The following is a 19,071-nucleotide window of genomic DNA, read 5'->3' as shown; positions in this document are numbered from 1 at the left end:
GTTTGCAGGTGATGTAAAAATGCTACCGCAAAAGTAGTTACCCTTCATTCCGTGTTCATAAAATGTTCATTTCATGTCTGACATGTAGGTTTAAAGTTACTCTTTGTCAGACAAAACTCGCTAACTTGTTTTATAATCTCTTAGAGTGCACGCACACTGAGCACAGACTCCATTCATCGACATCAGGTCAAATGTGTGTTGCGTAACATAAGTCACCTTTTTACACATCATCCTTACGATATGTATGATTCCTACACTCCACTCTCCAGGCGTGACAAATCAACCCACGCTTAATCCAGACTGATTGCAAATTGATTAGTCATGCCTGGAAAGTGAGGCTAAGGTATGATTTATAAAAAGTAAAAGTAAAAAAAAAAGAAAAAAAAAGTGGGCTGTTGTGTTATGTTGCTCATATAAGACTAATTCAGTAATGTGTTTCAAGACAGTATTAGACGAGTTTGTGAGTAATTGTCTGGCAAGGAGTGAATTTATAGCAGATGCCCGAGACCTCGGATGGAAAATTTGTGTCTAATGTAATCTAATCTAAAACTAACGCAAATCTGTACAGCCAACAAAATTCAGTGCTTATCTTTTGGCTTTGATCCGAATCAGAATCATCTTTATTGGCAAAGTATGTAAAAAAAAAAACAATACAAATTTCTCCGGTAGTATGAGCTACACTAGTATTGCAGTGACAATCAACTATGACAAAAATCTTTACTTATCAATAACAGTTGTACAAATGTGTACTGTAGACAGCTAAAGTTACAATAATCAATACAGTAATTTTCTCATATAGGATGTGCAAAATTGGCAAACATTTGCAAAGTGCTACGCTGGAATTTAGTGTCAACTGTTTCAAGGATTTAAAGGCAAGTGGGTTGTCTGCTGGTTTTAGTGTGTATAGTTCAACAGCGCCTACCCGAGGGAAGGAGCTGGAAGAGGCAGTGACCCGGATGTGGAGGATCCGAAAAGACTTTGCCTGCCCTTGTCTTGGTTCTAATCTTACTGCTTCTATACAGAACGGTCTCAACAGCTCCTGTGGCACGCCGTGCTTCCTCAACATCTACTTTTTCAGGGTGAAGTTGATGTTGGACTCCCACTTCAGGTCCTGAGACTGTAATTCCCAAGAATTTGACGGTTGACACAGGGCAGTTGCACAATGTGAGGGGCGGCTGCAGCGAAAGATGTTTTCTTAAATCCACGATAATCCACAGTCTTGAGTGTGTTCAGCTCCAAATTGTGTTGGTAGCACCAGAGAACCCGAAAATGTCCTTTATTTTCTGATTTTTATGTCTAAAACCAAAAAGCAATGTACCAAACACAGAATCCCTTCCTTTCATTTTCTGTATGTTTGTGTTCAGTTCATCCTTCGTGGAAAAAAAATCAGCCATCTTTTAAGATTTTTTTTTTCTTCTCCAGTGTAGCAGCCACCCGCGGTGGCGCACCTCATACTCGCTGCAATTAGTCACTTGATTATCTCACCACAACACCAAATGCTACGCAGACCATTAAAAATAGAGCCACTGTAAAACTAACTGATTAGGAGCTGTCATGCAGGCCTGCCCCCTCCCACACACACATATGATTAGGACCACCACAGAACATGAAACAGAGGCACATTTATAATTATACCTGCACAATTATGCAGCCAATCAAGAATGGTTGCTACTAAATAGTATGTAATGATCTGAATAGAATAATATGAAAAGACAATTAACTTAACAATGTCTTCTTATTCATATTGAGTTAAAAATAGGATTAATGACTCATCTAAGATACTGAATTTAGCAGATAAAATATTTGTTTTCACTCATGTCACACAAATGAGGAAAATAGTGAGGTTGTTTGTGCTGTCTCAGGTCTAGATTTAGGTTTGTGCTGCTCAAAAGGAAAGTTAAAGAAATCGAAGGAGGAGCGAAAACTCCGTTGTCGTCCAAATATGTTTTATGTCGTCACTAGGTAACAAAGTTAATAGCAATGCAGAGTTTTGGCGTTTTTTTTCTTTCTTAAATTGTTTACCGTAGTAAACATTTATCTTATTAATTTTTTTTTACACTTTACACTGTACAACTGCATTCATGGCTATGATTTATACTAAAACCATTCATTAAATTTGAACACATTAATATTAATGCTTTACAGGATAACAAAATTATTACAATATATACACTGCACTGACATTCATGCAATGCACAAGCTCATTTAGAATATTTTGTTTACTTATTGCCGTCCCCAAACAATGCCACTGATCGTGTGAAGACATAGTTTGCCAGATTAAAAATATATCACTCACCACTTCTTCCACTTCTCTCAGGGAGGGGGCAATTTTGCCACTGGTTGTCATCTGAAAATGACATCACAGTTGCTCAGGGCTCAGGTAGCGAATGACCAATCACGGCTCGGCTATTTTCTGAGTTCGGTAATGTGATGTTTGCAAGCTGAGCTATGATTGGTCATTACCTGAGCCCTGAGAAACTGTGATGTCATTTTCAGTCGGCAGCAAGAGACAAAATGGCCGCCCTCCTGAAATGGTGCTGAGGGATTTGCTGGTTTCCTGATGTCGAAATGTGAACTGCAGACTGTTTAAATACCAGTTCTAACTGAACCAGGAATTTCATTGGCAGATTTAAGATCTAACAACTATTGCATTCCCCCCCTATTCAGTTCCTTGTTAGAGAACAAGTGGTGCAAGTGAGCGGAAATACCTACTTACTAAAAGCATCAATACGTTGATGGTGAAGAAAACAAACAGCGATTGATAGGAGATGGGATAATCACCAAACAAATAGATGCGCAAATGTAAGTTAAAATCAATTCAATGTGTGCATACTCATTGCCCACAAGATTTAGTATACAATCTAATGACAATCAATACAAAAATACAAAATACAATGTTACCATTTCAACAATTGTGTGATCTTCCACAGCAGGAGTATACGAAATAGGTACGGCCCAACTTCCCTTGACCCAAATGAAGCTCCATTAACCACCTTCCGCGGCCACAACCTCACTTAGAGCTTATGTGTAATTTTAACACTGAAGCACGAAAACTACTTTCGGTCACATTGCAGTGAACTGATGCATCACATCTTGTGAATGTGGGAAAGGCGGAGGCTAAGCTAGATATTTGTATCACAGAAACCTAATATTATTAGATGATGGCAAAATAATAACACCTGCAATATTTTATTTCTGGGGAAGTATAGTAAATCCTAGTCTAAAATGTGTTTTACATTGTACACAAAATGTTACGTATACTTGCACAATAGGGTTGATCTCAAATGATGTCACGTTTTCCTAATTAATATGCATGAGTCGGACAAAATAACAGCGTAGGACACACGCGTACACCTCATTTTGGAAGGGAACGACGTCCCAGGTGTAAAATTTCAACGTGGTTCAATCAACAAACACACTTTGGAAAAGCTTAAACGATGGTTGACACGCAGAAACCTCAAAGTGGGCGGAAAGAAAGCAGCTTTCGTAGAAAGGTAAGATTTACTGTAAGATCGTTGCTGCCACTCCGGTGCGGTCTAGATGACTGCTCATGTCGTGTTGCTCGCTAATTTTTACGAAAACAAAACACATTAAAGCCACGATTTTCATTTGAAGATTTTTCTTTGTCTAGTTACTTTTGTTAAAGTGGCGTGGCGACACAGTGACCGCTCACATCTTACACTGATCAACTAGCATGTTGTTGTAGGCATAGGGTTCTATAGCGCTGATACTTTATACGTTTATACCTGTGTTCCTTGTCCGAAAATCAACTGGCCACGCCCATGCGCTGTTCTAAAAATAGTAGTTTGGTCGTAATTGTAAACTGCCCTATTTAATAAGATTCAATATTAGAATTAGATCAACTATACTGCATTACAAATGAACTAATATTCCATTGATTTGGATCTAAGTACATTATTGCTGTGTTTTAGAACTACACTAACCATTGTAATAATTATTGATTATCATTAACTTAGTGATTGATTAAAAATGTAGTTAACGTTCAAACAGCCAAGTAGGCGTGGCTTGCATATATGTTTTTATTAGCTAAAGCAGTACATAAAATGAAGCCATATCAACTCTGCCTAGCAACAAGTGACCAAACTGACACTCCGCAAAGCAATTCTATTCTGTATATGTGTTGCTGTCTACTATTGTTAATATTTTCAGTTGTATTTTCCTTTATGGCTCCCATATGATTTGTTATTTATAAGATTGCAGCTCGAATCGAAATTGCTATTTAAAAAGAACACCAGACAGGAAGGCAGACTCCTGCATTTTGTTGTTTGCTACCCCATTATTTATTTGTTCCACATAAAACACCACTGTTATAGACCTAAATAAATGTTATAAAAGTGCAACAGAAAACAGTCACTGAGTGAGTAAAGGAAGACAAAGAAAGACACAGAAGCAACACAAAACAGAGCAAAGTGGCTAGAGAGGCAAAGTGAATCCGAAGATGAATGGTGTTGTAAGCAGCCCATAAAAGGCAAAGTATGTTGTAGCAACATAAATACACCCAAGCACATTGTTGCTGTACATTACAAGCAACGGCTCTGCTATTGCAATAAACTTCCTTTTGCTTTCCCAATCATTGTACAGGCACTCAAAAAAAGGAAGGTAGTGTTTGATAATACCCAAAATGTTCCAGTAGCTTACATCATCAGTCATTATTATTAGCACTGTGGTACTATTACAAAATACTTTCAGCCCATCCCAGCTGACACTGGGCGAGGAGCGAGGTGCACCCTGGACAGGTCGCCAGCCAATCTCAAGGCACATATAGACAATCATTTGCGCCAACATTGACAACAACGGAAAATTCTGAGTCTTCAATTCACTTACATGCTTTTGGAATGTGGGAGGAAATCAGAATACCTACCAGGAGAAAACCCACACAAGAATGAGGGAAACATTCAAACAACACACAGGAGGGCCTGAACCAAGATTCATACACAGAACTTCTCAATGTGTGGCAGACGTGCTAACTAAAAGAACAATGACATGACAATGACAGGCTAGCTAGCCACGCCGTGGGTTTGCTTTCTTGCCTGCCTGGGAGACCATGTTTGTATGCGTTTGTGTGAGTGAGTGCAAAAAGCCCAAAAACATACAAACAAATATTCTGCACCTCACTGGGGTCACGCACGGGCCTGCTGTATTTGTCAAATTCCTACTTTTTGACGGGGCAAGTTTTCGTGTCGCTCGCTAGCTGATAGTTGACACTCTCGAAGTGGCCACAGCGAGCGATTGCCGCATGGCGACGCCAAGCTGTTTTCCTCACACTTCTGGCATGTTCAAACTGTGGTTAATGTTACAGTGGTTTACATCCATCCATCCATCCATTTTCTTGGCCACTTTTCCTCACAAGGGTCGCGGGGATGCTGGAGCCTATCCCAGCTGGCTTCGGGCAGTAGGCGGGGTACACCCTGAACTGGTTGCCAGCCAATCACAGGGCACACAGAGACGAACAACCACACTCACAATCACACCTAGGGACAATTTGGAGTGTTCAATTAACCTGCCATGCATGTTTTTGGAATGTGGGAGGAAACCGGAGTACCCGGTGAAAACCCACGCAAGCACGGGGAGAACATGCAAACTCCACCCAGGAAGGCCGAAGCCCGGACTCGATCTCACGTCCTATGCACTGGGAGGCGGACGTGCTAACCAGTCAGCCACCGTGCTGCCCAGTGGTTTACAATGATATCAAATTCGCTTTTTAGGAATAAAACCTCAGTCTTGTCTGTGATAGCTATCTATTAGTAACTATCTCAGTCAGGGAAGTGCTTCAGTGATGACTGATTATATTGTGGAAACATTATAAATATGTACTTTTCATACATGTACAAATAAACCACCCCACAAATTGATAATGGAAAAGATTATAAGATCAATTGTAACTTTGTCGAGTTATTTGAAATTAAACAACTGTGACCTACCAAAGTAAATTCTGATACTGTTCAATAAGCTGTGCAGTGTTCTATTCAATGTTGCTCCTCATATTAGTGTAGGAATTATATTTTCACATGTCTGAAAATTGGGACTCTGTGTTGTTTTTCATTGTGATGACAATTATGACAATGGCAGTTGATATTTCTAGATATAAGTCCTCTTATTCTATACTACATATCCTGTGTGTATTTGTGGCCATACACGTCTCGGCACTAGTCACACACCTCGAGGACGGAGGAGGTTGCCTGGAGGCCATTGTGCGTCAGTCCCCGCATCCATCTCAAAGGTATGCGTTCATTCCAGCAAGATTGGTCGAACACTTGACAGCTCTTTTATTTTCCGTCCGACGGCAGCCTGGCAGAACCTTCTTTACCAACTTCATCAATGATGGGCCTGCTCCACAAATGAGATTTTGACATTTCACCAATCATTTCAACTCACAGAATAGACTAGTCTCACTGTTATATATATATATATATATATATTGTGTTATCATTTTGCAATACTGTGCATACATGCTCTGACTTTTACAACACTATAAAATAAATACAAAAATAAAGAGCACACTTTGACTTAAATGTAAGTCAGTAAAAGCTATATGAGAATTTCATTTTGTCCTGATGGGGTTTAGTCTCCGGGGAGTTTTTCTCTAATGACAATCTATGATGAGAAATTGATGGCTTAAGGGAGTGACTGATGTGCATAGTAGATATACGGAAACATGTTGCTTTTCTGTTTTAATGACACTTTTCAAGTGTCGGTAAGGAAAGCAAGAAAAGTCGAGTGAATATCAACAACCAGAGACGCCTTCATTACTGTAACAATAGGCCACAAAACCAGTGGTATCATCTACTATCCAAATGGACTTTGCCAATTAAAGCCAGTTAAATTTAATATTTTCTATTGCCTATTATAGGGGCCTCAGTTCAAGCATGTAATGCATTTGAGGACCCACTAACAAGCAGCAAAAATTTGCTGCAAGTGAAGACTTTGCAAAACATCTCCAGGGAGGAAAAACACTCATTCAAGTTTTTCAAAGTATGCTCCACTTTGCAATCACATGAATAATTTTGCTGACTCCCACGTCACTCACCAAGCAAGGCTCCACCTTTTAAATCCACTCACATTCAAAGTCACACATACAGTTTTGCAGAACGAGAAGGTACACACTTGTTGACCCTGTCGATATATACAGCAAATATACTACTCTGCTTCCCCTTTGAGGCAGGCTGAGGACTACAGAGGAAGCCTCCAAATCCTTGGAATCCTCGTCTCGTCGGAGGCAGGAGGTCACGTTCTGTGAGAGGGAAGGCAGATGGAGTTGTTGAGATGGAGGGAGAAGAGAAAGAGGGAGAAGAGAGAGAGGGGGCGGAGGTAGGCCTATTAGAGGATGGGGGTTGGGGAAAGCAAAGATCTTGCCTCGGGCCTCTGGGACAAATTACACCAGTGAGGAGGATGTCAGTTAGACTGCATTGTTTGAACACACACACACACACACACACACACACACACACACACATGCACACTCACACAGCTTGAGCTAATAAAGTAAACTGCTGCTGTGATGGAATCAAACACACATCCACATTGACAGAGTGTGTTATTAAGTAAGGCCCTTAAGGCTGACACTCGTATCCAAAGTCTGACAAGAGAACGCTGAAGGAATCAGATAATAGAATATCCCATCAACTTCCAATAGCACAGCACTCCTGGACTTGATTGCTATGAAGAGCCAGTCATTCCTTTTGTTTTTGTTTTTAAGTGTGCTTAATTACAACAGTTTGTGTGCACAATTAAACGATTGTGTTGTCTTTTTTATTGGTCTGTACAGCACCAATCTTCAGTCAACTAATAAAGCATTGAAAGTAAACACAAGTACAGGATGGTAGATACTCAAATAGAGTGCCCATTCATTTATTCAACTTAACAGTTTTAGTTTCTGACATTGATGTAATAATATTTGATAAGCTGTCAACATGGGGCTATTATCAAGCAACACATTGCTAAACAAACTGACAAGTGTCATTAAGTGGCTTAGTGATGAAATGCATCAGAGTGATAATGCAATGGGAAGTGTTTGTGTGGTGCGTGGATACAGTACAGTATGTTTGAATTAGCCAGTGGTGGTTTTACTTGCATTATTTTTCAACAAGTCCTCAGCCACTATTTGAGGTTATGCGGTATCTACCTTTTGTCTTTCCTCTGTAAGATTCTCAGTCATCCAAGTCAAAGACTGAATGAAGGAACAGTGCAGTTGCCTTCATTCAACTTTTCCAAGTACATCTATAACCCTTAGAAATGCGGAACAATTTAAAATGAACATAAATAATATATAGCTACATCTTGTACATCTACAACTATGATCAGCAGGTAATATTGTTTATTGCTTTATCATCTCATTTCTGAGGGGGATGGGGGGGGGGGGGGTCCTTGTAGGTTTACAGGCATTGCATGATTAAACACTTCAGTGAACACGCCACTTTTCTTGACTTTTACTTAGAACATAAAAAAGAGAAAATATTTCTCCTCTTCCCCTCCGTGAGTCCTTATCATGGTGGAGGGGTTTGCGTGTCCCAATGAGTCTAGGAGCTATGTTGTCTGGGGCTTCATGCCCCTGGTAGGGTCACCCATGGCAAACAGGTCCTAGGTGAGGGACCAGACCAAGCATGGCTCAAAAGATCCCTATGATGAAAGTAAATTTTGGATCGTGGTTTCCCTTGCCTCGACGCGGGTCACCGGGGTCCCCCTCTGGAGCCAGGCCTGAAGGCGGGGCTCAAAGCCAAGCGTCTGGTGGCCGGGCCTATACCCATGGGGGCCGAAAAGGCAGTGTGGGTCCCCCTTCCCATGGGCTCACCACCTGTGGGAGGGGCCAAAGGGGTTGGGTGCACAGTGAGCTGTTTGGCAGCCAAAGGCGGGGGCCTTGGCGGTCCGACCCCTGGCTACTGAAACTATCCCTGTGCGAGGCTGAGAAGTTCCGACTAGATATAGTCGGACTGGCCTCCACACACAGCTTGGGTTCTGGTACCAATCCTCTCGAGAGGGGCTGGACTCTCTTCCACTCTGGAGTTGCCCACGGTGAGAGGCGCAGAGCAGGTGTGGGCATACTTATTGCTCCCCGGCTAGGCGCCTGTACGTTGGGGTTTACCCCGGTGAACGAGAGGGTAGCCTCCCTCCGCCTTCGGGTGGGGTTACGGGTCCTGACTGTTGCTTATGCACCGAACAGCAGCTTAGAGTACCCACCCTTTCTGGAGTCCTTGGAAGGTGTGCTGGAGAGCGCTCCCCCTGGGGGACTTCAACGCTCTCGTGGGTAATGACAGTTAGACCTGGAGGGGCGTGATTGGGAGGAACGGCCCCCCCGATCAGAACCCGAGCGGTGTTCTGTTATTGGACTTGTGTGCTTGCCACGGACTGACCATAACAAACACCATGTTTAAACACAAGGGTGTCCATATGTGCACTTGGCACCAGGACACCCTAGGCCGCAGTTTGATGATTGACTTTGTAGTCGTGTCATCGGATTTGCGGCCGCATGTGTTGGACACTCGGGTGAAAAGAGGGGCGGAGCAATAAACTGATCACCACCTGGTGGTGTGTTGGCTCTGATGGCGGGGTAAGATGCTGGTCCGACCTGGCAGACCCAAAGGTATTGTGAGGGTCTGCTGGGAACGTCTGGCAGAATCCCCTGTCAGAAAGAGTTTCAACACCCACCTCCGGCAGAACTTCTCCCGTATCCCGAGGGAGGTGGGGGACATTGAGTCCGAGTGGACCATGTTCCACGCCTCCATTGTTGACGCGGCCAATCGGAGCTGTGGCCGTAAGGTGGTTGGTTCCTGTCCTGGCGGCAATCCTCGAACCTGCTGGGAAGCTGAAGAAGGAGTCCTATTGGGCCTTTTTGGCCTGTGGGACTCCGGAGGCTGCTGACAGGTACCGGCTAGCCAAGCGGAATGCAGCTTCGACGGTCGTTGAGGCAAAAACTCGGACATGGGAGGAGTTCGGTGAGGCCATGGAAAACGACTCCCGGACGGCTTTGAAAAAATTCTGGTCCACCATCCGGCGTCTCAGGAGAGGAAAGCAGTACGCCATTAACACTCTGTATAGTGGAGATAGGGTGCTGCTGACCTCGACTCGGGACGTCGTAAATCGGTGGGGAGAATACTTCGAAGACCTCCTCAATTCCACCGACACGTCTTCCTTTGAGGAAGCAGGGTCTGGTGACTCTGATTTGGGCTCCCCTATCTCTGGGGTCGAAATCACTGAGGTGGTTGGAAAGCTCCTCGGTGGCAGGGCCTTGGGGATGGATGAGATCCGCCCGGAGTTTCTAAGGGCTCTGGATGTTGTGGTTGACACGCCTCTACAGCCTCGCGTGGACATCAGGATCAGTGCCTCTGGATTGGCAGACCGGGGTGGTGGTCCCCCTTTTTAAGAAGGGGGACCGGAGGTTGTGTTCTAACTATAGAGGGATCACACTCCTCAGCATCCCTGGTAAGGTCTATTCAGGGGTGCTGGAGAGGAGGATCTGTCGGGAAGTCGAATCTCGGATTCTCGGTTTGCCCAACCAGTCCACATGTGCTTTGAGGACTTGGAGAAGGCATTCGACTGCGTCCCTCGGGGAGTCCTGTGGGGGGTGCTTCGGGAGTACGGGGTACAGAGCTCCCTGATACAGACTGTTCGGTCCCTGTACGACCGATGTCAGAGTGTGGTCCACATTGCCAGCAGTAAGTCGAATTCGTTACCAGTGAGGGTTGGACTCCGCCAAGGTTGCCCTTTGTCACCGATTCTGTTCATAACTTTTATGGACAGAATTTCTAGACGCAGCCGAGGCGTTGAGGGGGTCCAGTTTGGTGGCCTCAGCATTGCATCTCTGCTTTTTGCAGATGATGTGGTTCTGTTGGCTTCTTCAAGCCGTGATCTTAAACTCTCGCTGGAGCGGTTTGCAACAGAGTGTGAAGCGGTTGGGATGAAAATCAGCACTTTCAAAGCCGCTACTCCTCCGCTTTGAGAGGAACCAGTTGAGGTGGCACGATGCCTCCTGGACGCCTCCCTGGAGAGATGTTCCGGGCATGTCCCACAGCCGGGAGGACCCGGGGACGACCCAGGACACGCTGAAGAGACTATGTCTTTTGGCTGGCCTGGGAACGCCTTGGGATCCCGTCGGAGGAGCTGGTTGAAGTGGTTGGGGAGAGGGAAGTCTGGGCTTCCCTGCTAAAGCTGCTGCCCCCGCGACCAGAACCCCGGATAAGCGGTAGATGATGGATGGATGTATTTCTCTTCTTGAAATGGCATCAAACAGATGACAAGGCTGGTGCAATGAATTCAAGATGAAGGAAGTGACTAACCAAGTAGTTTAGAGCTAATTCTATTTATTTCAAGGAACAAAAAAACCCACAATGTACTGTAAGATTTAAATTCAATATATATTTTAAAAAATATACAGTATTTTAGGTCAATGTCCTCCTAGCTATGGCAATTAATGGCTATGTGTGTGTGTGTTTGTCTTGTTTAAAGTCAAAGTCTGAATGTAAATAACTTTGTCTTGAAACTCTACACACCATCTTGTGCATCTTCAGCTCACTTAATAATATATGACCAATGGCTATAATATAATATGTATAATAACAAAACACAATATAATGCATGGAACATTAAATGTGGAACAAGAATACAGTAGTCTAACACAGTGGTTCTTAACCTTGTTGGAGGTACTGAACCGTACCAGATTCCTATGAGAGATAAAATGTGATTTAAAAAAAATCAAATTCAAGACATAGGTAAAGGGTTGACTGGTGAACAAAATGAAAATGGAGAGTGGCCTTTTCATCGAATCTGTCTCTCTTCACCTTCAATTCAGAAAGCGTTGTGTTCTTGTATTCCCTATCTCCATGCAGCTGGACTAGAATTGCTTACCTTGCTATTGTACATCATGCAGTTAGGAGCCTGACTCACTCAACTAAACTATAGGCCTATATTTATAGCGCATCGCTCAACCGCGGTTTTCTTAAGATGGAACAGAGGGACATTGAAAACAGCGGAGGCCCCAAAATTGAACCCTGTGGAACACCATGCATTGCGTTATATGTGAATTCATATTGCACATATGCAACCGACTACTTTCTTTATTTGCTCGACATAGTTAGTACGAAGGAATTACAATAATAAAGAAATCACACGTCATACCATCACAACAGCCACAAGTCGACTACTGAGCGCGCCAAATTCCTTGCAGCACAGGCCAAGCAATGTAGCATGATCACCTGCAGCCAATGATGGCTAAGTGGGGCATATCATCACGAATCATTTGAGTCATGAATCATAAGTCGGGTGTGTGTCTTGAGCTCTGCTGAACCCCTGCGACTGACTCACCAAACCGCCTGGGGTTCTATCGAATCCAGGTTAAGAACCACTGTACAAACAGATAGAGACAATGATTAAAATGTCTAATTTCAGATATGTTGATAAATCTATACATTGTAGTAATTTTTAAAATCTAATCTAATAAGAAATACAACCAAAATTCATGTCAAGTCATTAGCTATGCTGTAGGTGTAGCTTCCTAAAAGTGCAGCTACTACAACTGAGTGTCATAGTTAACAATGGCAGGCCTCTTAATGAATATCACACTTTACCCCCCCCCCCCCCCCCTCTAATAACAAACATCTGTTTGGCTTGATGCAACCAAGGAAGAAAAAAAAAGGTTTCCAGCCCCATGTGATCCTCATAAGCCTCTTTAGGCTTTAAAACAATAAACATAAACAACAGAAGGACAAATTAAGTCGCACATGGCTTATTGGTTACCAAGATGTAATATTCACATGTTTAATGGCTCCGGCAAATATTGTGGGAGCAGTTGGAATTTTAAAATTAGGTCCTAAAATATAATAAATGTCAAGTGTACAGCTGAGGCTTTATCGATTCCAAAATATTCCTTTTAGTGGTTAGGCTGTTTACTTCACTTTTTTTTTTAATATAAATGAGCAAGTGCTACATATACAAAATGTGCCTTGAGATAACGTTTGGCACAACAGAAATGATATTTTACATGCGGGCAGCACAGTGGTCGTGTGGTTAGCACAACAAAAAGGTCTCGTGTTCATTTTTTGTTGTTTCTGAGTGGAGTTTCTTGTTATCCGTGTGCTTGGATGGGTTTCCTCAATTCAAAAACAATTAAAAAACACAAACTCATAACATGGACCCTCAGAAATAACACTTTAATTTCGAAAACTCGGATATTTTGGGGGGCTAAAATGTTGTTGTTTTTTAAATCAGGGATTTGTTTTTGTATAAATTTCATTGATCAACGATGGTGAAAATGAACAATTAATCTATTAATTCTTTGTTTTCTTTTTTTAAATGGGATAATCTCTTTTCAAATGTTCCTGTTTCCACACCAGCTGTTATAATGCTGCCACGCTTAAAGTCTGCACGGATGTGATTTAACCTCTCATAAGCTGCAGTGTTGTTTTTTGGCAGCCATTTTAGTTTTGATCTTAGATTTTGTCTTTTGGATGAAATTGCTGTAGTCACATTTTAGTCAATTCTATATCTTATAGTTCTATGGTAGTCCAGTTTTAAGCGACAAAAACTCAAAAAGGTTTTAATCTAATTTTAGTGATTTAAGTCTTAAACAAATGACAAAGAGATCAAGAGTTTCAAGTTTAACTATACAATTTGTTTCATTATATAGGGTTAGACCTCTTAATCAGATCAATTCACATAATTGTCTGGAAAAAAAGGAAAGCATAAAAAAAATGCAATGGAATCGGAGGTCGATCAATCGAAGGACAGCACGGATTGTGTTAGGTTTCTGAGGGTCCGCTATACATACTGTAGTTTCCTTTAAGTGTTGTTTCGATACTGATAACGATGTCGGGAGGGACCGCGATACTGCATTAAAACAGTGGTATCGGCGATGGCAAGTACAAACAAGTAACCTGCCGATACCATTATTTCCGACGCTAATATAGAACTTTGGATGCAGCATCTTGGGTCTTGCCGAGCCAAGATATCCTATTGGCCTTTGAATGCGCTGAACCAATGGCAGGGCATATTTTTCATGCTGAAAAAAACTACCTCGGTATCGGTACGGTATCGGCATCCGCCGATACTGTACCGATACTTAGCATCGGCCGATACTGCAAAACTAGGTATCGGAATCTGTATCGGGGCCAAAAACATGTATCGGAACAACACTAGTTTCCTTATATGCATTTTTAACATTGGCCAATCTGACTTAATCTTTTCGACTGAGTTAAAAATGTATTGTTGCATACACTTACTGGCACATGAGGTAAAAGGCTGCATGGAGTGATGACATGATCCAATATTTGAAACAATGTAAAGCGGGATACACACATACCGATAATCAGGCCCAATTCTAGTGTTTTTCTTCTCTTTCAAAGTCATCCAAGGCCCGATTCTTGGCTGTTTTTAAATATTATCTGGAGAGATTACCTTTTGGTGTGGTGATCTGCAAATAGGCCACTTTGTAATAATGCGTCCTTTCACTTTACTAGATAAGATAGCAATTAGCCATTTGTGATTTTTTTCTTCTACTCTTCTTTTTTTACCATCTGTCTTGTGGGCACCATACTACCTCTCACAGGTTAGTTTCGGCACTACAACAACCATTATGTTTGTGGTATGCTTTTGGGTCACCACACCCTGTAAGAACACATGACAATTTTTCCAAAATTGGTTAATATATTTAAAGTTGGTTTGTGTGTACCCTGCGAATATTAACCTTAGTTGTTTTTTAGCTACTTCACATTAAGTTGTGTGTTGAAACAGCACACTGTGTTTTATGCGGAAGGTCATCTATCTCATTGACATGTTTTCAACTGAGCAAATCAATCAAAGATATTTCCTAGATAATCAGTTTTCCCCTAGTTGTACAATAGGGAAGAGGATGAATTAATTAGACTGCCTGGTGTATAAAGGGCTGTGTAGTCTCTTGACACGCCTGCCATGAGAAAACAAGCCTGTGCAGCGTGAATAAAGATTTCTTTCCTCTTCTTTTTTCTCCCTCCAGTTTTCCTCGTGCCATCTTCTCCCGATTGGACTTGCGCTCACATCCCTTGGCAGTGCACGCTTCTTCTTTATCTCATCTCATCATTTGCTACCAACCAGTCTTCAGTCAGCTGAGTTTGCTTGGCCCTGGAAAAGCAAACATTTTCTTTTGCATTTTGCCTGAAGACAGGAAATGTTCCTAAAACTCAAATTTGTTTTCTCAATGCTTTGCTTGCACTTTTGTCCTTCCGTCTCTCATAAACATCCTGCTTGCCGTCCTCCACTTGTTTTTCTCCGTCTCTCTCTTTTACACAATCAGGGCCCAGTTTTTCTGACCGTCCTTCCAGTCCGTCAGTGCCTCATGGTGTTCGTGCCAAATTTCTCGCCGAGTTGCTGAATAAGCAGAGACAGCTCCCCGGCAGCCTCCGACTTCTCCTCCAGCAGCTCATAACGGAGGCTGGAAATGTCTTGCTTGATTTCCTTCAGCTCACCTGTGCAAACATGACAATTGCAAGATGTGAGTGCAGGAAAACTGTGGGAAAATGTGCATGCAGTATTTGCACGTACGCAACCTTTTGGCAGCACAGATGATCTTGTGTGGTAAATCTGTTTTGTAAAGCTTGACCTGACCTGAATTAACCTAGTCGGATTATTTTTGTCCGACCAATTGATTAACGTCAAGGTCTTCAAAGTCGTTTTAATTTAAATTAAATTAGTGTGTTAATTTTGAATGAATTCAAAGTTTTAACGCCACTAATTTTTTTAACGCATGAATAATGACCGCCCCTTACTTACTGAGAGAACTCCAGTTGCAACACAGCAGAAAAGTCCACGTCAAAATCTGACAGTAATAAATTTAATAATAATGCATATAATTGTGGAGACTGGGGTCAAGTGCAGAATTTCACTAGTTACTTCATGCTAAAGATTAGATGAAAAGAAAAAATGCACTGAACTGTCACCAAAGTCTTACAAATGCAATAATGCCATCTAGTGGCAGAAAAATGACCTCAACACAAATCAATACAGTAACACTCGTTTTTTTTAAACAGTTTAGTACATCTTTTTAATTTTAACTCAATTTATGAATTATTATTAAATTATATCAATGACTAAAAGAAGCAGTCGTATTTCTATTATTTCAATTTTTTTTCCCACTTTTATGTTAACAAGTGTATGAAAACTTGGGAAAAAAATATTTTACTGTACATTTTATTGTACATTTAGAACAGATATAAAATTTGAGATTAATTGTGAGTTAACTATTGAAATCATGCGATTAATTATTTTTGAAAATGAAAAATTTTAATCGCCTGACACCCCCTACTGTTAAGACATGTTGGTAACTGTATGAAAAAATATGTTAGGGGCAAACTGTTTGACACATCTTTCAGTGTGATAAAGTAGCTGCAATACAATAATAATCAATGTATTATTAAATATCCAACAATCAAAACTGCATGCAGCTAATGTATTGAAAGGGTGTGCAGGGAGACCCAATTGATGAAGTGAGTGCTGAAAAATCATATTTATTTAAGATTCTTTGCCACGAGGTAGTATACGTGTTCTATTGCATCAAATATTAAGTTGAAAGGTTCATTAAATAGTACATCCAGTTCAGGACCTGCGCAGCATAAGAAAATAAACACCAAAAGCGTCTGTTACCTTCGTTGACTTCATCATTCTCTCTATCCACTTGGGCTTTAAGCACATAACGCTTAATGAGTCGCTTCATGATCTTCTGCAAGGGAAATAGCGAAGACAACAAAATGAGGAGGTGGCGAGGTGATACGGCAACACTTGTATATCTAGACAGCAAACAAGTATCTCATTAAACTTTGAACATATGCACAACAAGCTCCGGTACAAATAGAGGTGTTGACTATTGATCTCCGAGCCGCCTGCAGCAAGCCTTCACTGCTTAATATTGAATCCCCCTTTTTTTTGGCGACTGTATCGTAAACTGCTGGACTTGAAAATAACTTGAGTAAGCCAGCGAGTGGAATTTGTCTTTTTCATATATCTCAGGATGGAAATGATGTGGAGATAAATGAGGAGAGGATCTGCTCCCACTTGAGTGCTCATTTGCCAAGTGCCAGCATTGTGTCCACCCCAGCGAGCTCATTTGGGTCATTTCATCCTCATTATCTTGCTCCCTTTCTTTCTTGCCACTTCACCTCTCACGTCTTAGTCACAGTTCTGTTCTGTCACTGCCTTTCATGATAGCATCTTAAAATGCTTAATTTCCACTCATATTAGGATCTCGTTCCCACTCCTTTGTGTGCATTTTATTCTTTTCTCTATTACACATTTTCACTGATTGATGAGTTTGTGAGCAACTTCAGTTTTTGTATGTCTGGATTCTTTTTTTTCTTGAGTGGGCATTCTTCCAAGAATAATCCTATTATTCTTTGGTGAGAATCCACACAATATACATATTGTCACCCTCTTAACTCTTTGACTGCCAGACGTTTTCAGAAAAGGGATGCCATGGGTGCCAGCCGATTTTAAGCATTTTGACTGATCTTTCAAGGTCCATAGAAAATTATGTGTTTGGACTATGGAAACACACATACTACCAAAAAAAGATTGGACCCTCATCTTTCATCAGAAAAAAAAAGTTTGCTTCTACCTTATTCCGTTTTTCAGTAATCCACAATAGAAAATGGTTAGTTTTGAAACAAACGTCTTTTAACGTCTTTGGCACTCCTCCATAGGATTTTACTAAACGTTATTTAACGTTTTTGGCAGTCAAAGAGTTAAAATAATTGCCTATGTCATTTTTTGGGGGGCAAAAATAAGATAATTTTTTAAAATGTTCTTAATCATCTCCTTATGATGCAGATGGTTCAATTTTTTGTTTCCTGAAAAATCTGGGAAAAAAAAATACATTGGCCATTATTTTAAGTAGGTGTCGATATAACATGTTGGAATTGGACACTTTTATTTGGGAAAAGAGGCGTAGCATATAAAACGATGACACTATTAAAAGTCTACACACCCCCATTCAAATTTGTGGTAAAAAAAAGGACAGAATAAATCATTTTAAAATGCTTTCCACCAGTAATGTGACTTCTAAACTGTACAACTCGATAGAAAAAACAAAGAAGTGAAATAATGTGATTGCATAAGTGCACACACCCTCTTATCAATGGGATGTGGCTGCGTTCAGAATTAACCAAAAACATTCACACTCATGTTAAATGGGAGTTTGTTTTCCCTGTGCTCGTGTTGGTTTACAGTGAAAAAAAAAGAGTCTTCCTCCCACATACTAAAAACATGCATGGTAGGAAAAGTGAAAAATCTAAATCACCCGCTGGCGTGAATGTGTGTGTGAATGGTTGTGTGGCAACCAGTCCAGTGCTGTAAACCCTGCCTGTCATTCCAAATCAGCTGCGATGGACTCGAGCTCACCTGCGACCCGACAAGCACTATAGAAAATGGATAGTATCTGTCAAATTTCCTCAGATATGAGTTTCCAGTTTACTGTGCTGATGTAGGCTCCAACAACATTTCTATGTGTGCTCTATCCATTAAACTCACCTCATATCTGGTTGGATGTTTTCTAGAATTTCTGGACAAATTCTGGAACTCCTCTCCCGGAAGCGGGTAAGACCTGAAATGTTCACCCTGGTGCAAGGTGCAAACAATAGTGGAATATTAACTTTAAAATAAAGGAGTGACCTTGCATAATAGGATCATATGAAATGAGAGCAAGATACAAACTGCCTTGACCTCAATGAAGCTCTATTAACCATCTTCTATTTGAGCCTGGCCCGTGACCTTACATATTAGAAAAAAAGTGTCATTTTAACAGTGCAGCACTAAAACTAGCTGTGGTCACACTGCAGTGAACTGATATTCTACTCCATATATGGTGATTTGTTCTGAACTTCTAAATTGTTCTACATGTCACTGTGGACTGTTATTGCATTTTCTGTAGTACTGACAGCTTCTATAAATGCGACTAATCATGATGGTGGGATTTAGTTGTGTCAGTCCTTGTTGATGGTCAAGGTACAAAAAAATACATCCCACCACTGATGTATTCACATATAAAAATGTCCTGCGTATTAGCAGCAAGTGCACTGTATATGGTCTTCTCATGTATTT

The 19,071-nt window shown here is 41.3% G+C and overlaps 1 protein-coding gene across 1 annotated transcript in view; it reads right to left on the bottom strand.

Annotated features, from left to right (window-relative positions):
• trpc7b (transient receptor potential cation channel, subfamily C, member 7b) overlaps positions 1–19,071 on the bottom strand; it is a 73,201-nt gene that overhangs the window by 4,757 nt on the left and 49,373 nt on the right. The window contains exons 10-12 of the mRNA XM_077578586.1: positions 18,502–18,588; positions 16,624–16,699; positions 14,404–15,449 (exon numbers count right to left, since the gene is read on the bottom strand). Coding sequence (XP_077434712.1) covers positions 15,310–15,449; positions 16,624–16,699; positions 18,502–18,588 — 303 coding nt within the window. The 3' untranslated portion in view covers positions 14,404–15,309. The remainder of the gene's footprint in view (positions 1–14,403; positions 15,450–16,623; positions 16,700–18,501; positions 18,589–19,071) is intronic.

The sequence above is a fragment of the Vanacampus margaritifer genome, chromosome 10 (assembly GCF_051991255.1).
Source record: "Vanacampus margaritifer isolate UIUO_Vmar chromosome 10, RoL_Vmar_1.0, whole genome shotgun sequence".
NCBI classification, from domain to species: domain Eukaryota; kingdom Metazoa; phylum Chordata; class Actinopteri; order Syngnathiformes; family Syngnathidae; genus Vanacampus; species Vanacampus margaritifer.
Note: the sequence above shows the minus strand (reverse complement) of the source record. Positions and strands in the feature narration are given on the sequence as shown.